At 46.7% G+C, this 19,407-nt stretch overlaps 1 protein-coding gene across 1 annotated transcript in view; it reads left to right on the forward strand.

Annotated features, from left to right (window-relative positions):
* Nucleotides 1–19,407, forward strand: part of RANBP3 (RAN binding protein 3) — a 316,713-nt gene that overhangs the window by 7,386 nt on the left and 289,920 nt on the right. Inside the window, exon 2 of the mRNA XM_030219670.1 lies at nt 14,545–14,600. Within this exon, the coding sequence (XP_030075530.1) occupies nt 14,545–14,600 (56 nt within the window). The remainder of the gene's footprint in view (nt 1–14,544; nt 14,601–19,407) is intronic.

Genomic DNA, 19,407 nt, shown 5'->3' on the forward strand with positions numbered 1-19,407 from the left:
GATACATTGTGCTATATTTGTGACAGTCGGGATGAATGGCAACTCCCACAGAAGCAGTTAAACTGTGTTCCTGCTGGCTGGTATGCTTGGTATACATTGTGCTATACTTGTGACAGTCGGGATGTATGGCGACTCCCATAGAAGCAGTTAAACTGTGTTCCTGCTGGTATTGGGGCATTCCAGTGTGCGCATGCTGGGAATCCTGCAGGTCACAGAGGAAATGGTCGGCAGCAGCACATCTTTGGATTTGGCACAGTATCCGAATATGCTGGGGTCTTTGGGCTATCTGGCAGAGCCGGTGCACAGTTTGATGCAAGAGAGCACAAGAATGGGCACCATTTTATTTGAGAAGACTGGCAGTGAGGAGCAACCTCTGTTTGATCATGCACAGAGCACAGCTGCCATTTTACAGCCTCAGGGCCTGATGGAGCATTCAGCTGCATCAGGATCTTTATTTTCTCTAGAGTTTATATTGCTCTTACACTAGACTTATTTACTGAAGCAGGGACAGTCAGAGTTGCTGCATGGTGCTTCAGTTTTTTGCCGTGGTGCCCCTTTGGCTCCTAAGAGATTTCATTTAGACCTCTAGGATTGGGCAGGTGAGGCTATCTCTGCTTCTCCTTCCTTATCTGATGTGGCCTCGGTCTATTCAGAAGGGACATCATTGAAAGAGTCATCAGAGAAGGTTATGATCCAAAAGTACTGAGGTTGTTTCATAAAGAGGAGCTTAGTACTCTTATTTCTGAGGCATTGACAGTACTTTCCATTGAGGAATCTTCTGCATTCCATCTTTGATCAAGAAGGCTCTTAGAGGTCCTTTTAAGGCTTTTTTGATGTATCCAGACATTCAGGGAACAGCCGGGAGCACAAGATGGGCACTAAAACACCCAATTGGAGTTGAAGTTGGTCTTTTTGGTGGATGCTCTTTATGACATGTTACAGGTTACAGCCAGCGTCTTTGGCTGTCATGGCATGTCAGCAAATGTGGTTGCAGCATTGAGCACTGGCTACAGCCCATTTAGTTAAATTGCCCTTTTGGGGCAAATGGCTATTTGGAAATGATCTCAGTAACTTGGTGAAAGAACTGGGGGAAACTAAGCCACAGTGGTTTCTGGAGGGTAAGCCGAAAGTCTCTGGTCATCCGTCTTCACGGGGGCTCTCGATTATGAGGCAGCAGATGGTACTGGACTGATCATCAGCAATATAGTCGGAAGTCTCACTTTCAGTCATCCCAGTCTTCCTTTCATGCAGTCAGGAAGTCGTCCTCCCAGTCAGAGTGCCCAATATCTCCTGAGTTTCGCAAAGATGAGAGGCTGGTTCACTCTTCTCTTCCTCCAGTGAGAGGACATCTTCAGGAGTTTGGGAAGGAGTGGGTCAAATTCACATCAGACCATTGGGTTCTGGATGTTCTTACAGAAGGTTTCAAGTTGGAGTTCTCCTGTCTGGTTGCTCCTCTCTTCTTGCAGTCTCCTTTCACTTTCACATGGAGACACTAAAAGCAGTCATAGCTTCGGTTCAAGTGGGAGAATTTCTCACCACCCTCGATAAGGAGGAGTACTTGCATATACACACATGGCCACTGCATCAGAGGGTTCTACGTTTTGTGGTGTTGGGCTGTCACTTCAGTTCAGGGCTTTCTCCTTCAGTCTCGCCACTGCTCCAAGAACATTTAGTAAGATTATGGTGGTGGTGACATCCTTCCTTCAGCGCCAGGGAATCATAGTTCACTCGCATCTTAATGACTGGCTTATTCGTGCATCACCCTATTCGGATAGCGTGGTGGTGATGGGAAAGTTGTCCCTCTTCTGCAGTCATTGAGTTGTCCCTCTTCTGCAGTCAAGACGAACCAATTAATTCCATTGGAGGCGCTGGAGTATCTGGGCGTCCTATTAGACATAGCAAGGGAGAGGATCTTCCTTTTGGAATGCAGGAGTTCGAAGCTGGTTCAACAGATTCATCTTCTCAATCAAGGCAGCCCCAAGGGTCTGGGACTATGTCCAGGTTCTGGGGTCAATGACTGCGGCGATGGAAATCATGCCATGGGCAAAGGCTTATATGCGGCTGTTACGGTAATCTCTTCTCAGCTGCTGGTCTCCAATGTCACAGAAGTACAACCTTCATCTTCCTTGGACGCTGGTTGCTAGATGGAGTATACAGTGGTGGTGGTTGTTCAGAAATTTCACTGTCAGAGCTTCCTTTCTGATAACACAAGACACCACCAAGTCTGGTTCGGGAGCTCATTACATGTTCCATCTGGCACAGGGCATCTGTGCAGAGCAGGAGTCTTGGTGTTTGATAAAATGGCTTGGAGCTCCAGGCAGTGCAGAATGCCTTATGCAACTTTGCTCCCTTTGTGGTGGAGTCCCCATTCTGAATTTTCTCCAACAATGCGATGGTGGTGGCTTATATCAACAAGGAAGGTGGGACCCGCAATTGTCTTTTAGCAGATTTAGTCAGAGAAAAATCTCTGCTTTTTGTCAACTCATATCATGGGGTCCTTGCATGTGGAGGTAGACTTTCTCAGCATATACTCCTTGGACCCGAGAGATCAGAACTATCCATCCAAGGATTTCAGATGATAGTGGACCAATGGGATTCTCCTCTTCTGGACTTGATGGCAACAAAAAGGAATGCCAAAGTGCCCAAGTTGTTCAGCCGTTGGAAAGGTGCACTATTGCAGCCCTGGCCAGAGACACGTCTACTGTATGTCTTCCCTCCTCGGACCATGGTAGGCTGTGTGTTGGAAAGGGTCACATCGCATTGAGGTCAAATAATTCTTGTAGTTCTGGATTGGCTACGGAGGCCGTACTACGTGGGCTTGATTTAACTGCTGGATGGGGTTTCCCTCCGTCTTCCGCAGGTACACGGCCTACTGAAGGTCTAGGGCTCATGAAGGATCTGTGCCCTTTTGGTCTTACAGCTTGGCCTTTGGAAGGGCTCAGTTAAGATGAAAAGGTTATTCTGATTCGATCATTGGTAGCTTGCTTCATGCTCGGAAGCACTGTACATCCATGGGCTGTGTGAGGGTGTGGTGGACATTCAAGGACTGGTGTTCTGAGCACAGACTATCTCCCTTCTGTGCTTAGATAGTGTACATCTAGCGTTTCTCCACACAAGTCTTCAGAAAGAATTGGCAGTGGGTTCTCTAAAAGTTCAGGTTGCAGCTTTGGCCTGTTTCAGGGGCCAACTACAGAAGTTGTCTCTTGCGTCTTACCCAGATATCATTCGATTCTTTAGGGGAGTGGGCCACTTGCTGTCTCCCTTTTCTACGCCATGTTTAAAATGGAAACTTAATTTAGTCCTTTGGGCTTTTCAGAAGCCTCCTTTTGAGCCACTTCGAAAGATCTCTTTAAAAGATATTACGCTAAAGATAGTGTTCTTAGTGGCTGTTGTGTCAGCATGCAGGGTTGTGGAGCTTCAGGCTCTCTTGTCGGGATCTCTTTGTTTGCTTTTTGGAGGCCAGGGTCTCCTTGCACACGGTTCTTTCCTTTCTTCTGAAAGTGGCATCAGCATTTCATTTGTCAATCTGTGGAGATTCCGACCAGTTCCAGAGAGTATGAAGAGGCTCAGTAGTCTTCCTTGAAGATTTTCATTAGTTATATGGAAGTCATGAATGAGTTTTGCAAATCGGACGAGGCATAAAGTGACATCCTAGGCAGAGACTACCTTACCGTCTCCGGCAGATGTTTGCAAGGCGGCAGCGTGATTGGTACAGCATACCTTTGCCAGAAACAATAGGATGGACAAGGAGGCTTCAGTCCTCAAGATGATGTCTGTACGATCTCACCCACTCTGAGGTTTGTTTTTAACATTCCATAGCTTCTGGAATAGTGGGAAGCTGTGTATGTAATGGAAGGAGAAATTAGGTCTTAATTTTCATTCCATTAGTCCTTTCCACTATTCCATAGTACCGCCCAAGGTTTCTGAGATGTTTAGTCACTTTGAAGGAATGGGTCAGATAACGACTCACCTTGCATGGTGCTTCCTGCATCTCTTATTCTCTACAAGTTGTCCAGAGATGAAAGAGGTCCACATATTTGCTCAGCTGGTTAGTGTTAGGTTAACGAGCGGTTTAAGGTGGTTGTGTTTTTCTGAGTTTCTCCTTACTGCTTCTCTATGTAAATATTGAGGAGTTGGACTGGATGCCAAGAGATGTCTCAGCTAAATTTTCAGTTTCTATCTCCACCTGCTGGTTCCGATGGACACAACTATCCTACAGGTTATGGAATAGTGGGAAGGACTAATGGAAAGAAATTTATCAGGTAAGACCTAATTTCTCCTTGGATCTTAGAGGTATTTAGGCAAGTAATTGAGAATCTTCCCTGTATTTTTAAATAACTGCATTTGAAAATTGTTTCTTCCTAAGATACATAGATGAGACAGATTTTTGAGGGACCGAGGCAAAATGTTAAATCTTCAAGTTTTACAAAATTCTCCATTGAGACAGGGAAGTGATTCATACTTGAGAACATGGAAAATTCTAGAATTACTGGAGTATACAAAAATGTTTAATGTTTTGTGTTACTGTTAGATGAGTCCTGAAAGACAGTCTGAAATACAGCCAAAGGTGTCTTGTATTGCCCAATTTTAGTGGATAAAATGTCTTTATATGTTGGGAATGGTCCACTATTAAAGCAAATCAGAGGGAATTCATTTCTAGTGTACATAAAATACCATGAGGCCTCACTGGAACCTATTATTGGGTACCATAGGATCATTATTACTAAGGCTTATGCTGGGGCAGAAAATCTTTGACTAGCTAATTTAGGACTTCCTTTTTTTGTTGTTGGCATGACAGCTACTGTGGGTACTTGCTCACAATTGCTAGATAGTTTGCTGGATTCTGGAAAGCCCCAGTAAAACCTGTCCTTGGTTTGATACTAGTCTTTACACATTTGTAATGGAAAATCTGATGCTTTTAAATACAGAGAACAATTTCTTTCTGCATTTTATGGAGGCATTTATGACCGTGTGTAGAAAACTAGATCTTCAATTGATGCTTGTTTGGTCATTTATTTGGGAATATACATTTGCAAGTGATGTTGTATTGTGCGGTATAGACTAATCAAAATGTTTTGCATTTGTGAAACCCCTCCCCCCCCCAAAAAAAAAAAAAAATTGGAAAAGTGTACTTAGTGGTGGGTTCAAAGTTTCCAAAGTTTGGTGTTTGCACTGAGTGCTTATTTCCAAATTGGATTTTTGTCAATGGCATTTTCAATTTGCCTGCCTAATTTTTAAAATTACATGTGTAACTCCTAAAGTTACACACTTATATCCCAGTTCCTTTTTTCTTTTCATCCATACCAGACCAGTCCAAATGAATTGGTCATGACCATCTTACCTGTGGATGAAGACAGAGAAAAGTAGTTCTAAATAATTTGTCCCTTAAGGGTATCATGCAGCCTGGAATATTCAGTATTTTTCTGACCAAGCTGATAGTAGTTGAATCGTGCAGCTCCTTCACTGGCTTTTCACCATAAAGAGTGCTGTGAGTCAAAGAATGGAAAAGAATATGATATGTTCGACTTTGTTTGGGCTTTTCAGCCAGTAAGTATCAGTTTCAGTTTGTTACACTTCGTTCTACATGTTTTTTTTTTCCTTGATGTGTAGTACGTGCTTTTTGTTATGCTCTCTCAAAGAGTCTTTTTAGGGACGCAGGTTCCCGCAGCTTTCTGTCTTTATTGTGCAGTCTTTTAATAGTCTCAGCAGCCTCAGAGGTGTGGTGAGCGGTTAACCGGGACACGCTTAGCTCTTACTCTCTGTGGGTATGGAATAAAAAAAAAACAACTTATTTTGTGCTGTCTCTCATTTTTCTCTAACGGGAGGGTACTGAGTGAGGTACTGTTTTACCTTCGCACCGCAGTGTGATGCCTAATAGCCAATGCCCCGTTCAACAGTTTCAGCATTCTCTGTCTTAGTTTTTCCTTTGAGCTCTGGTAACAGCAGTATGGTAGTGTATTTGGATGTGGGACATGGCTGTTGGCCTATGGTTTCAGCCTTAAAAAAAACAATTGGCACCCTCTGCTCTCAGTGCACACGCTTTTGCTGGCTTAATAGCGGTTCTGTAAGGGAATTATTTATTCCTTTCCCCGGGAATGGCATTCTTCATTTTAAAAAAAATTGTGTTTCTCATGTCTCCAGCTGCATAGTGGCGCCATTTTCATTCTGTAGGTACTGGGCCATAGCTGTTTTTTTTTTTTAAGATTCAGGTACTGTTTATGCTAGCTTTCATGGGACACCACTGCTCTGTCAGGTTCTGCACAGGGCAGCATATTAGACAGCAATATAATTGTTCTGCGCTCTGTCGGCAATCTCTTGTCGTTTGTGCTCTATAATTCAGTGTTCCTTAGGCTTAGGTGCTGCGCATTGCAGCATTCTCTTGCCCCATATGTTCTACAAGGTGGTGTGCTCTGGTGGTGGTTCCTGTGTGCTCAGGGCCACATTCTCTTTCTCCTGCATGGCACATGGCAGTATTCCCTATTCTTATATGTGGCAAGAACTGTATTCTCTCTTGGCTCAGGGGCTGCTCCAGGCAGCAGTCTGTTTGGTCTGCTACACATGGCAGCAACATATGGTTTATGGTTTAAATTTATTTGATATGCCTCTTCATAATATACAGCATAGTGGTTTACAGTACAAAATAAGTAATTGAAACAGAAAAGAACTCCAATAATAAACAGGATACAGAAAATTAGAATAACATCAATCATTCCAAAGAGCACAGTATATAGTGTTTGGCTGCACAAGGCACTGCGGCAGAAGTCAGCAGTCTGAAGTCTCATCTACGGCATAAGTTGTCAATCTGCAGATCCCGTCTGTGACATATGACGGCAGCCTGATGTCCGGTCGGTGATATAATGACAACTGCATTTGTCTCAGGTGCAGAGCAATTTCTCCGTTCTTAGGTGCTCTGTTTTGGATGTATTTCCATGGGGCACACAGCATCACCATACTCTTGTTCCCCAGCACGGGGCAAGCTTCCTATGAGGTGCCCGCACCTTCGGGTTCTGTGCAGTGCCAAAAGTTTCTTTTGAGTTTTGGGGTGTGTGCATGTGGTGGTGGGGGGGGGGGGGGGGGTGGTTTGTCGGCTTCCTGTACTATCCTCTAGCTGAAATTGGATGTGCGATACTACTGCACTAGCATCATGTGCTCTGTGGGGCATCACAGCACCTTATGCTGTACACTGTCACTAGTCCCAAAGGGCTACACTGCGACAGCCACCTCTTTCTGGTAGCATCAGTTTCAGGGTCACTATAAACTATATCCTGTTTTGTTTCTTGTGTGTAGGGGTATCTTTTGTTAGCTTGCAAGGGACTAACACTTTCCTCGCAGCAAATGTGTTCCTTTTGTTAGGATTCTCTTCTCTGATGGCGTTATGGCCTGTCCTTAGCCAGGATGTTTTAAATGTTTTTGAGTTTCTAATCCAAGTATTGAACGGTATCTTTTGTATTTAAAAATATTTTTCTTTTTTCTCCTTTTATATATAATATACTCAAAGCAGAGAAAAAGACCTCATCAGTCCTAGCTTGGCGTTACTGCGCTTAATGTGCTCAAACGCCAGCGTTCTTTGGACTCCGTTTTAATCCTCGGTCTTTAAAAAACTCTGCTCCTATATAGTAAATAGTGAATATTATAATCAATGATAATCAATCATGATCTTTCTTTTTTCTCAAATGTTAGAAACAATACTTTATGTTACTTAGCTTTAATCTTGCCCTACGGGGCTCTCCGTTTCGCTATATATAATAAGCTTCTTCAGGGGGCCAAGCAACTTTTTGGCTGATCACGATATCTTATAGCATGGCGTCTCTGCTCCTATGACTCCGGTAGTGAGGATTTGGCGCCAGTTTGAGTCTTGGTGTGCTTCAAAAGCGATCACACCCATGCGGGCTCCTGTCTCGCCGATTCTGGACTTTTTGCAGGATGGTGTACAAATAGGTTTGGCCTATAATTCCCTGCGGGTGCAAGTGGCAGCGTTGGCCTCCCTTCGTGGTAAGGTTGAAGGCGTGTCTTTAGCTGCTCATCCAGATGTGGCACGGTTTCTTAGTGGGGTGCTTCGGCTCCGGCCTTCCGTGCGAGCACACTGTCCAGCTTGGAACCTGGGGCTAGTTTTGAAGGCCCTGCAGGCTTCTCCTTTTGAGCCGCTTCGGCGAGCATCGGAGAAAGATTTGACACTAAAGGCCGTTTTTCTTGTGGCCATTACTTCGGCGAGACGGGTGTCAGAGCTCCAGGCGCTGTCCTGTAGAGACCCATTTTTGCAATTCTCAGAGTCCGGGGTCATGGTTTGGACCATGCCTTCCTTCATGCCTAAGGTGGTTTCAGCGTTTCACCTAAACCAGCCTATTTTCTTGCCCTCCTTTGATAAGGAGGTGTTTCCAGACTCTTTTGGGCAGTTGCACCTGTTGGAAGTGCGCAGGACTCTGCTGCAGTATCTGCGAGTTACTATCTCTTTCAGGATGTATGATCATCTGTTTTGCTATCAGGTCCTCGCAGAGGGTCTCCAGCTTCTAAAGCCACTATTGCCCGCTTATCTGCTTGCCGGCCAGTCTCCGCCTGTAGCCTTTAAGGCGCATTCTACCAGAGCAATTTCTTCCTCTTGGGCTGAAACTGGAGCACTCTCTCGTCAAGAGATATGCAGTGCAGCAACATGGGCTTCTAAGCTCTCTTTTGCCCGACATTACAGGCTGGATGTGGCGCGTTTTGAAGCACAAGTGCTAGCGCGTGTTGTGACCTCTTCCCACCCTATATAGGAATTGCTTTGTTACATCCCATACGTAATGGCTTCATCTGCTTGATGACAAGGAAGGGAAAATTAGGTTCTTACCTTGATAATTTTCTTTCCTTTTAGTCATAGCAGATGAAGCCATGAGCCCTCCCTGTATGATTCTGTATGCTGTGAATCTGTTTCAGGTTCTGTTCTTGTTTCCTGAAGTTCCTTCCTTGGGAGAAAGTTGGAAAACAGTCTTCAGGATTCATGTTCACTTATAGGAGGATGAGTCCATTCCCTCCAGTTTATGTTTTGGAGGATGAGTTTATTCCCTCCATGAGGTTGCGTGTATCCCCTCCAGTTAGACAATAAGGAGGACGAGTTTATTCCTTCCAGGAGGATGTGTTCATTCCCTCCTTTTGAGTTCATGCCCTTGTTAAGGGGCCATCGTTCGCTGTGAGGAAAGTTCATGTTATTCCCATTGCGGTTTGCCATACTGCTTTGGAAGCTTCAAATACTGAAGAGGCAGTGGAGCTGGCTGGCCATGAGGAACTGTGAAAAGTTGAGTGCTCTCTATCTCCCCCTGCTAGTTGATGGACAAAACCCATACGTAATGGCTTCATCTGCTATGACTAAAGGAAAGAAAATTACCAAGGTAAGAACCTAATTTTCCCATTCCAGGCTGCATAATACCCTTAAGAGACAAATTACTTGGAACTACTTTTCTCTGTCTCCATCTGCTGGGTCATAACCCATTCTTTGAACTGGTCTGGTAGGACTAAAGGAAAGAAAATTATCAGGTAAGAACATAATTTTTCCATCTAGGTGCATAGCTGCATATATGATTTAAGACACAGGGACATAAAGAAAAGTATTTGGAACACCTAAAAAGGGGGTTGGAGGGTGTAGTACAAAGGTGCTAAGAAGTTGTAGTTCACAGATTTCTGTGAAAATGCCACTTATTGTTAAGAATTAGGAAGTCACTGGGTTGTATTCTAAATAGTTTATCATCTACAAAAATATTTTCTAGTTAAGATAGATTTTCTAGTTAAGATGAGATTAAAAAAGAAATTCTCTTATTATCAGCGCCACTGTTCTGCATGATTGGGTGTTGTTTCTTCCTACCAGCAGGTAGAGGTAGAGAAACCAATGACATCACCACTATAAGCTGGGGTTCTCCCTGGAACAATCCAGAATTTTTCTCTACCTTCAGTAGTTGGTAGGTCATGTTCAGGGCTGGCATGTGGTCCCAGGCCTAACTCACGGCTTTTCTTGCCGTTTTCACACAGCTTGATTGAGCCTACTGGCTGCAGCGCCTTCTGACAAGTCACCTTCCATGGCCCCAGGTACAAAATAATGGCCTGAATATAATATTCAAACGGCTTTGATTGTAACCACAGAAAGGCGGTATATCAAGTCCCATCCCCTTTCCAAGGTTCACAGCTCAGTTCCATTTCTGGTTGAGCACGGAGCTTGGCTCCGCAGTGCTCAAGTCACACTTCTCAGTGCAACTGTGAGGCTTAGGGTGTAATCCCCATGCAGCTCCTAGGCTGAAAAAAAATTGATTTCAATTTGGCCTGGTTAGCTTTTTTTCCTTTTTAAGGGACTAGAGCTTCTACTGCAGCTTTTATAAACAAACATACAAACCCAGAGCACAGAGAAATTCCCAGCATTGGCATACAAGAGATTTCTCTGCTTTTAGCACAGCGAGAGAGCTGGGGATTGACGGGTCTGCTGGAGCCCCAGACCGAGGTAGGCTCTGATGCTTGCTGCTGTTCTCAGCTGAGGCACAAGGATCTGCGGTCCCGATGCCTTTGGCAATTTAGACCCAAGTACATTTTTCTCCTGCTGCTTTTCCTCAGGCCCAGTTGGGACTTTGGAGGGGGGGGGGGGGGGTTCCAGTCCTAACCACCTTTGGTCCGACTGCAGGGTGTCCTGTTGCCCAGTTTAACAGTTGAGGGGGAGGGGGTGTTCCATTTCAGGTTCTAGATTATGGTGAGCAGATTTCAGGCTCCTAGAGCCTCTAGTCCCCTCAGATAAGGCAGGGAAGGCCTCAGAGGCTTTTTTTTTTTTTGGGGGGGGGGGGGGGATCTTCCAATCCCTCCTTTTTGGTCCAGTAATGGTATGTGTGTGTGTGGGGAGGGTCCCTGTGCCTTTTTGACTTAAGGGTTTAGCCCAGGTAGTTAAGTAGGCCCTGCAGTTGGACAGTAGGTCTCCTTCCTTCAGGAGGGGCCCTTTGTGGGTTCCAAGCAGCGGACAGTAGATTTCATGGTCCCAGAGTCTCCAGTCCCCTTGGAAGAGGCGGGGGAGGACTTGGGCCCTTTCGGTTTGCTGTCTGTCTTTGTGACAAGTGGGCCTGCATCACCTGTGAACAGTGGGTTCTGGAGGTGGTCGAGAGGGGGACCTCTCTAGAGTTTGTCCGTCCAGTTCCAGGCGCCTTCATGATCTCCCCCTGTGGCTCGGCTCTAAAGCGCCAGGCTGTCACTCAGCTCTAAACATAGTAACATAGTAGATGACGGCAGAAAAAGACCTGCACGGTCCATCCAGTCTGCCCAACAAGACAAACTCATATGTGCTACTTTTTGTGTATATCTTACCTTGATTTGTAACTGTCATTTTCAGGGCACAGACCGAACAAGTCTGCCCAGCACTATCCCCGCCTCCCACCCCCCAACTCTGCGCTAGGCTGTCACTTGGCTCTAAAGCGCCAGGCTGTCGCTCTTACCTTTTTGCATTTCTGCGATCTTGGAGTGGCTAGTACTCTATTTATTTTGTGGTCCCAAAGAAGGGTGCTTTCTTTCTCCCCATCCTGAACCTTAAGAGGGCGAATGCTTGTGTGCAAGTCCAGCATTTCTGGATTGAAACTCTACACTCAGTTATCGCCTTAGTGAGGCCAGGGGAGTTATTGACTTCCATGGACGTAACGTAGGCCTAACCCCACATCCCCCGTCGCAGCTGCTCACTTGAAATATCTGCACTTTTATGTTGGGGCAACCCTTTCAGTTTCAGGCCTCGCACATTTTCTAAGGTAATGTGTTGGTGGCTGTGCATCTCCATCAGGGTATTTGGATTCTGCCTTTCGTGGACAATTGGCTGTTTTGGGCCTCCTCAACTTCAGGGCCAGTCTGGTCACCTCTTAGGCCATTTCCCTCCTGGAATCCCTGGGCTGGGTGGTGATCCTGCCCGAGTCATCTGGCACTCTCAGCCCTGGGGTATCTTGGGGTACGCTTCGACACCATTGGGAGGGTTTTTCTTCTGGGGGAGCAGGTAGAGAAGCTTCAGGTACTGCTGTGCTGGTTGTTCGATCTCCTGGAACCCACGTTTTGGGACTACTTACTCCACAATAGTGGAGGTGGTGCCTCTGATGAGGGCTCTATGCACCCTCTGCAGCAGGTCCTGTTGTCACACTGGGTACCGGCCTCACAGGAATTCCATTGTCCTCTGCCTCTACTTCCCGGGGTGAGACTCAGTCTAATCTGGTGGGACAGTCCAGTTTACCTGCTTAGAGAGGTTCCTCTCGATCCCCCGCAGGGTGTTCTGGTCATCATAGATGCAAGTCTTCTGGGTTGTGTGGCACAGGGCACCTGGTCTAGCCAGGAGGTGTCCTGGTCCTTCAGTCACCTGGAGTTCTGGGTGGTCTACCTATCTCTTCAGGAGTTTTGGCTGCTCCTTGAGGGGAAAACAGTCAGAGTGATGTCAGACAATGCCACGGTGGTGGCGTACGTAATCAAGTAGGGTGACTCTAGGAGTTGGGCAGTGGCCCTGAAAGCAGCGTGTCTGTGTGTGTGTATCAGAAACCCTTCTTCAGGCCCTTCAGCGGGCAAGGACAATGTACAGGCGGACTTTCTCAGTTGCTCCCTCCTGGATCCAGGAGAGTGGGAGCTGGGACTGCTGGATGGTACCCAGGATCAATGTAAAGGCTTTTAACTTGGCAGAGGGAACTTGCCTTCCAGGAACTGGTTCAGCCATGACCATTAGAATACCCTCTCTATGTCTTCCCTCTGTGGCCTCTGATAGGCCATCTCTTTCACAGTATTGAGTGTCATCCATTCTGGTCCTGTTAGTGTTTCTGGACTGGCCTTGCAGGCCATGATATATGGATCTCCAGCGCTTCTTGGTGTAGGATCCTCTTCCACTGTCTAAGGGTTGGGGTTTGCCCTGCCAAGGCTAGTAGGAATGGAATATCCAGATCCTTTTTGTTTTGCAGTTTGGCCATTGAGGGGAGACACTTAGAAAAGCGTGGTTTCTCCCCCGTGGTGGTATCTATTGCTGTGCTCCAGGAAGTCCTGGGCTCAAATGGGGTCTGTTGAATTTTTCAATTCTGGTGCGGGGAATGGTCCTTGACTCCCTGGAGGGCTTGGATTCCTGATATTTTGGGGTTTCTGCAGTCAGACTTATGGCAGGGGCTGGCTTTGAGCTCCTTGAAGATCCAGGTGGCTGCTAAGGCCAGTTTCATGGGAAGGTGTGGGTATCTCTCTGGCATTTCATAGAGAAAGTTGCTCAGTTCTTGAAGAGGGTGGCTTATTTGTGCCCCCCGATATGCCCTTCTTTCCTTTTATGGGGACTCAGGCTGGTGCTCAGGGCACTGTTGGAGCCCCTGCACTCAGTTCTGTCAAGGATTTGACTATCTAGACGATGTGTATGATGGCTTTCACCTCTGCTTGTAGAATCCAAGCTGCAGGCACTGTATTGCTGGGACCTGTATTTGTCCTTCATGGAGGACTCGGTGTCCCAGTGTATGGTCCCCTCCTTTCTGCCGAGATTGATCTCTCCGTTCCATGTGAATCAGGAGCTCTACTTGCCCTCCTTTTTGGCAGAGGATTCGGCTCCTGTGGTTCCACAAGCTGGATCTCCGGAGGATGCTGCTCCGATACCTGAGGGAGATGACTGAATTTCATTTCTGACCACCCTTTTATTCTTTCCATGGCCCTCGGAAGGGCCTGGTGACCTCTAAGGCCTTCGTTGTGAGGTGATTCAAGGTGGCTGTTGTCTGCCTATATTTTGCAAGAATCATCCAGTGTCTCCGGCTGCAGGCTCTCACTCTACTAGGGCTAAAGCTGCTTCCTTGGCAGAAGCCCAGGCTGTGGCCCGTGGGGTCATTTTCAGGGCAGCAACTTGGTTGTTGCTCCATTCCTTTGCTAAGCACTACAGATTGGACATGGTGTCTTGTCTTCCCCCACCAAATAGATCTGTTTCGGTACATCCCAGTTGTGCAGAAGAGTTTAGCTGATGCTAAGAAAAGAGAAATTGACTTACCTGATAATTTTCTTTTCTTTAGTTAGTAACACTGTTCTGCAATCCTGCCCCATGAAAATCTTGGCCTGGGGTTCTCGGTGTGCTCTATGCTTCCTTTTCCGTTCTTTTAAAAACAAAACAAAAACAATGAAAAGACATTTCTTTTTGTGATTGGCAGCCATACAGTGTTCTCATAATATGCCTGTGTGCTGGTATATGCAGGGTGGCTATTGCCTTTCTGTGGTGTTTTGCTCGCTTGATGATCATTGCAGCTGCAATGGTTGATGGGGCATGGGTATGTTACAAAAGGGACCTTCTGCTGCTTAGGCAAGTGTATACCTGATTGTTTCAGGGAACACCCCAGCTTATACTGGTGGTGTGACTTGTAGAATTTCTCCTCCTTCATTCACCTGCTACTAGAAAGGGATAATACTCAATTGTGCAGAACAGTATCACTGACTAAAGAAAATCAAATTATCCAATAAGTCATAATTTCTCTTTATGATATATACAGTCTGACCTATATATTGTTTAATATATGTTAGTAAAATGCTGGGCAGTGGTATCTGAATTTGTAATTACTGTTGATCTTCTTCTAACAGAGAAGCCTGCCATTGCTCCTCCTGTCTTTGTGTTTCAGAAGGATAAAGGGCAGAAGGTAAGGTATATTTCTACTCCATCTCTGGACTAATGTACAATGAAACCTGTATACAATTAAAAGGTTTTCAGTGTGTATTCTATGAATCTAAGTTCAAACAAATTGGTTAACTTAAAAATATTCAAGGAGGAGGTGTGGAACCTTATTGTCTGTCAAAATGGCTGCATAGTCCTCGAGCAGTTTCCTCCCAGGTTGTTAAACTGCAAAGCATCTTGTATTTTCTACTTTGCCAGATATAATTTTCTTTGCTTTTAAAAGATAAGATCTAATGCTTAGTGTTTTGCGCTATGGATTTTGAGGCCTCTGATCTGTGCCATGGGTGATCTGCAATGGTATAATGACTGGCCGGATTGTGCAGTGAAGTTTGCTCGAATCTCCAAATTATTAAAGGATGACCAATGTATTTGGTAGCTGTGAGTTGAGTACACACTGGATCGTGTAAACTCTGTGATTGCTGTACCTTGTGGTACTGCCGAGGCTAGACCAACGTGTGTGTCAGGTTCGTACTGACGCTTATGCTGCCGCATGGTGTGCGGCGCAGAAGCAGTCTAACTAGGGATGGAGTAGTTGCAGTGGGCAAAACAAACAACCCCCCCCCCCATGCCAAGCAAAAATAATCCAGTAGGGATGATCCAAAAGCAATGGAAAGGGGACCAGATGAACAAAGGCGTCCTTTATTAGCTTAAAATGGTGATTATGAACCATCAAGTTTATAGGACCCGACACGGGCTGTGTTTTGACATGATCCCCTGTAAAAGGAGTCCATAAACTATTAAAAAAACAAACTAGATCATTACCAAAATAGATAAAATGTACAGAAGCATTCACAAGTACAACATTAAAACAAAAATATATACATAAAAATATCATCATTCACCAGTATAAGACACTAAAAAATAAAAATACAATTAGCAAAATAATAGATATTAGTATAACTATAAAAAGTAATTATAAAGATAAATGTAAAAATTTAAATGACGAACAGATGATAATGATGGCATACAAATGGTGAAAAGGCCACGTACAAGTTGAATGTAAATCATACCTGGACACAGAAATAATTGTTCAATCAACAAACAGTTGTATCTGTGCCCTTCATCTAGTAGGTTCCAGGGCACTTTTTAGCACTTTGTACTTTGCATTCTTTTCTTTATCTGCTTGTAAGTTTATGTACTGCACAGTACGCTGGATCTGGTTTATTTATGCACTGTAATTTGTTATTCCATGTCAAGTGTTCTGATTTCAGAGAAGTGCCCTGCTCGAGCATCACGGATTTCGATGAAATTTTCTGTGAACATTCATACATTTCCCCAGTGAACATTGGTAAAGTTTTACATTCGCCGATGCAATACTTGCTGAGATATAGTAATCTGTTTGACCCCATACTGCAGCCTTCTATGGTATGACTCCGAGATTTCGGCAACTTTGAGATACTGTATCTCCGGCAATATTTTGTTGAGAGAAACAAAACTTGACCTTCCTTGTCATCAAGCAAATGAAGCCATTACGTATGGGTTATGTCCATCAACCAGCAGGGGGGATAGAGAGCACTCAAACTTTCACAGTGCTCTCTTGGCCAGCTAGCTCCACTGCCTCTTCAGTATTCTCTATCTCCCTTAGCAGGGTGGCTGCAGCTTGTTCGAGCTCCAGAAAAATCTGCCGGGAGGTGGTTCCTGGCTTGCCAGTTGTTAACCGGGGTGTTGGAGGCTATAGCAGCTTCACTTTAAAGGCACATAGGTTAGCCCTTTCCCTGCCTTACCCATACCTCTGTGGATGTGGACATATTGCCTTGCTTTCCCTGTCCTTACCCACCAACAGTGGATGCAGGCATATAGGTTCGCCCTTTCCCTGCCTTTCCCACTCATCTGAGCCTCCGGAGTCTTCAATACCTCTGCTTTCCTCACAGCTTAAAAAAAAAAAAAAAAAAAAAGTTGCGTCGCGTTTTTAAACGCAGAGACACTGGAACAGAGGTTTTTGACCTGATTTTCAGCAGGATCGTAGTTGTACACTAGATCCTTTGAGGTAAGAGTGTTTTCCAACTCCTCCGGGGTGGGCCCGCGATCGGGGCGATTTTGGCGCGAAACCGCCATTTTGGATTTTACCGCCGTTTTTTCGGCGAGGGCTACGGACAATGTAAAGCGCTGTTCCACTTGTGGCAAGCGCAAATCAGCAGTAGGGCTCTGTAAATCGTGCTGTACTGGCGTAGGAGCCGGCCCGAGCATGGCGAGCGATGTTTCTTTCCGCTCTGAGATGGCAGCGGGCGCCATTTTGCTTACACCGCATGGCGCGGCCTCCGTGGACACGGAGAGACCTGAGCCGGGTGGGGCACCTCGAGATGAGGTTATTTCAGGAGTGGCTAGCACCGGACAGGATTTGGGTGCCCAGGGTGAGATTTTCTCCCCGGATTTTGTGCTTTTGCTGCATAAAGCATACATGATGAAAAGAGCCCTTCCTCAAGGGTCGCCTGAGGCTCCTCTGATTGCCCCACCGATGGATTCTGGCCTGGGACTGCCCAGTGAGGCTTTTTTTTCCCGGATGCTTGGCCTAAAGATAAGCGCAGAAGGGTTAATTCCCCTTCAGATTGTGGTGCACCTTTTTCCCCCCTGTGGTCGGGGTGTGAGGATTCGGAGAACTCTGACAGACGTTCTTGGTCTGGGGAACCAGAGTCAGGTGCGGATTTACCACAGGATCTGGATGATCCCTCCGCGGTGAGGATTTTCCACCGGGATGAGCTGCCAGCGCTTATTTCAGATACCCTGCAGGCCCTCTTGATTGAAGATCCTGACAGTGGCATGGCCTCCTCGGGTAATCCCAGGATGGCTAGTACCAAGAAAGCTGCTCGGGCCTTCCCTTTGCATGACTCCATCCTAGAGCTTGTTTCGGCTCAGTGGGCTGACCCCGAGGGACCTTTGAGAGTTTCCAGGGCTATGGGGCAGTTATACCCTCTGCATGAGGGACATATGGCTCGTTTTCAAATGCCTACAGTGGATGCCCTAGTCACTGCGGTGACAAAGAGAACTACCTTCCCTGTTGAAGGAGGTGTTGCCCTGAAGGATGTTCAAGACCGTAGGCTGGAAACAGCATTGAAACGGTCCTTTGAAATTGCAGGTCTCACTGTTCGGGCGTCTGCATGCAGCTGTTATGCTGTGAGAGCCTGCCTAGCTTGGCTGCAACAGGCAGTGGCTCAGCCCCGGAGATGGAGCGGAGCCCTTCTTGGATGTGGCTCCGCGGATGGAGGTGGCCTTGTCCTTTCTGGCTGATGCCCTTTATGACCTTGTCAGAGCTTCGGCTAAACAAATGGCAGTAGCAGTGGCGGCTCGCCGTCGTTTGTGGCTATGACACTGGGCAGCGGACATGGCCTCTAAGCAAAGGTTGGTGAAGTTGCCTTTTCAAGGACTTCTCCTATTTGGTGAGGAGTTGGAGAAAATTGTGAAAGGCCTGGGTGATCCAAAACCCCAGCGCTTGCCCGAAGATAGGCAGAGGCCTTCCTCTAAGGGCCAGGCGGTCCACTCCTCGTACAGACCTCGCTTCCGTGAAGCTAGAAGGTACCGCCCGGGGCGTTCTGCTGGGTTCACTTCACGTGCCCGTGGTCAGCAGAGGAACTCCTTTCGCTCGGACAAGCATTCCGCAGCCGGTGGCTCAAGACCAGGAGTTCAGGGGCGACCCTCTCAATGATGGTGCGCCGGCCCTCTCCTCGATGCCTGTCATCGGAGGACGGCTTTCCCTCTTTGTCGAGGAGTGGGCCAAGATTTCCTCAGATCAGTGGGTTCTGGACCTGATCAGAGATGGATACAGAATAGAATTCAACGCCCCAGTAAGAGACGTGTTTGTGGAGTCCCGATGTGGTTCTGCCGTCAAACGGGCGGCGGTGGAGGAGACTTTACAAGGTCTGAATAAGTTAGGGGCAGTGACCCCGGTGCCTTCCGCCGAGCAAGGCTGCGGCCGATACTCCATCTACTTTGTGGTGCCGCGAAAAGGTGGGTCCTTTCGCCCTATTCTGGACTTAAAAGAAGTGAACAAGTCCCTGAGAGTGCAGCATTTCCACATGGAATCCCTGCGCTCCGTCATTGCAGCGGTTCAGCCAGGAGAGTTTCTCACGTCTCTAGACCTGAAAGAAGCTTACTTGCACATACCGATTTGGCCCCCGCACCAGAAGTTTCTGAGGTTTGCGGTGTTGGGAAAACATTTCCAGTTCAGGGCCTTGCCTTTTGGCCTCGCCACAGCTCCCCGAACCTTTTCGAAGGTAATGGTGGTAGTAGCTGCTTTTCTCAAGCGAGAAGGTATCAGGGTTCACCCGTACCTAGATGATTGGCTCATCAGAGCAGACTCTGCAACAGAGAGCTTACAAGCTATAGCCAGAGTGGTCTCAGTACTGCAATCTCTAGGCTGGGTCGTCAATATGGCCAAAAGTCACCGGTCCCCTTCACAATCTCTAGAGTTTTTGGGGGCCAGGTTCGACACAGTCTCGGGCTATGTGTTCCTACCCGAGCTAAGGCGGTGCAAGCTTCAGAATCAGGTCCGTCTGCTCCTGAGGATGCCCCGCCCGCGAGCTTGGGACATTGTCCAGCTGCTGGGATCGATGACAGCCACGATGGAAGTGGTACCCTGGGCGAGAGCGCACCTGAGACCTCTACAGTATTCTCTACTCCGGAGATGGTCTCCTATTTCTCAGGATTACCAATGCAGACTTACTTGGCTCCCTGTGGCCCGTCTCAGCATGGAGTGGTGGCTCTCGGACAGCATGCTACGGCGAGGAATGCCGCTGACGCTCCCCGTTTGGTGCCTAGTGGTAACAGATGCCAGCCTG

Source organism: Microcaecilia unicolor, chromosome 11 (assembly GCF_901765095.1).
Source record: "Microcaecilia unicolor chromosome 11, aMicUni1.1, whole genome shotgun sequence".
Classification (NCBI taxonomy): Eukaryota; Metazoa; Chordata; class Amphibia; order Gymnophiona; family Siphonopidae; genus Microcaecilia; species Microcaecilia unicolor.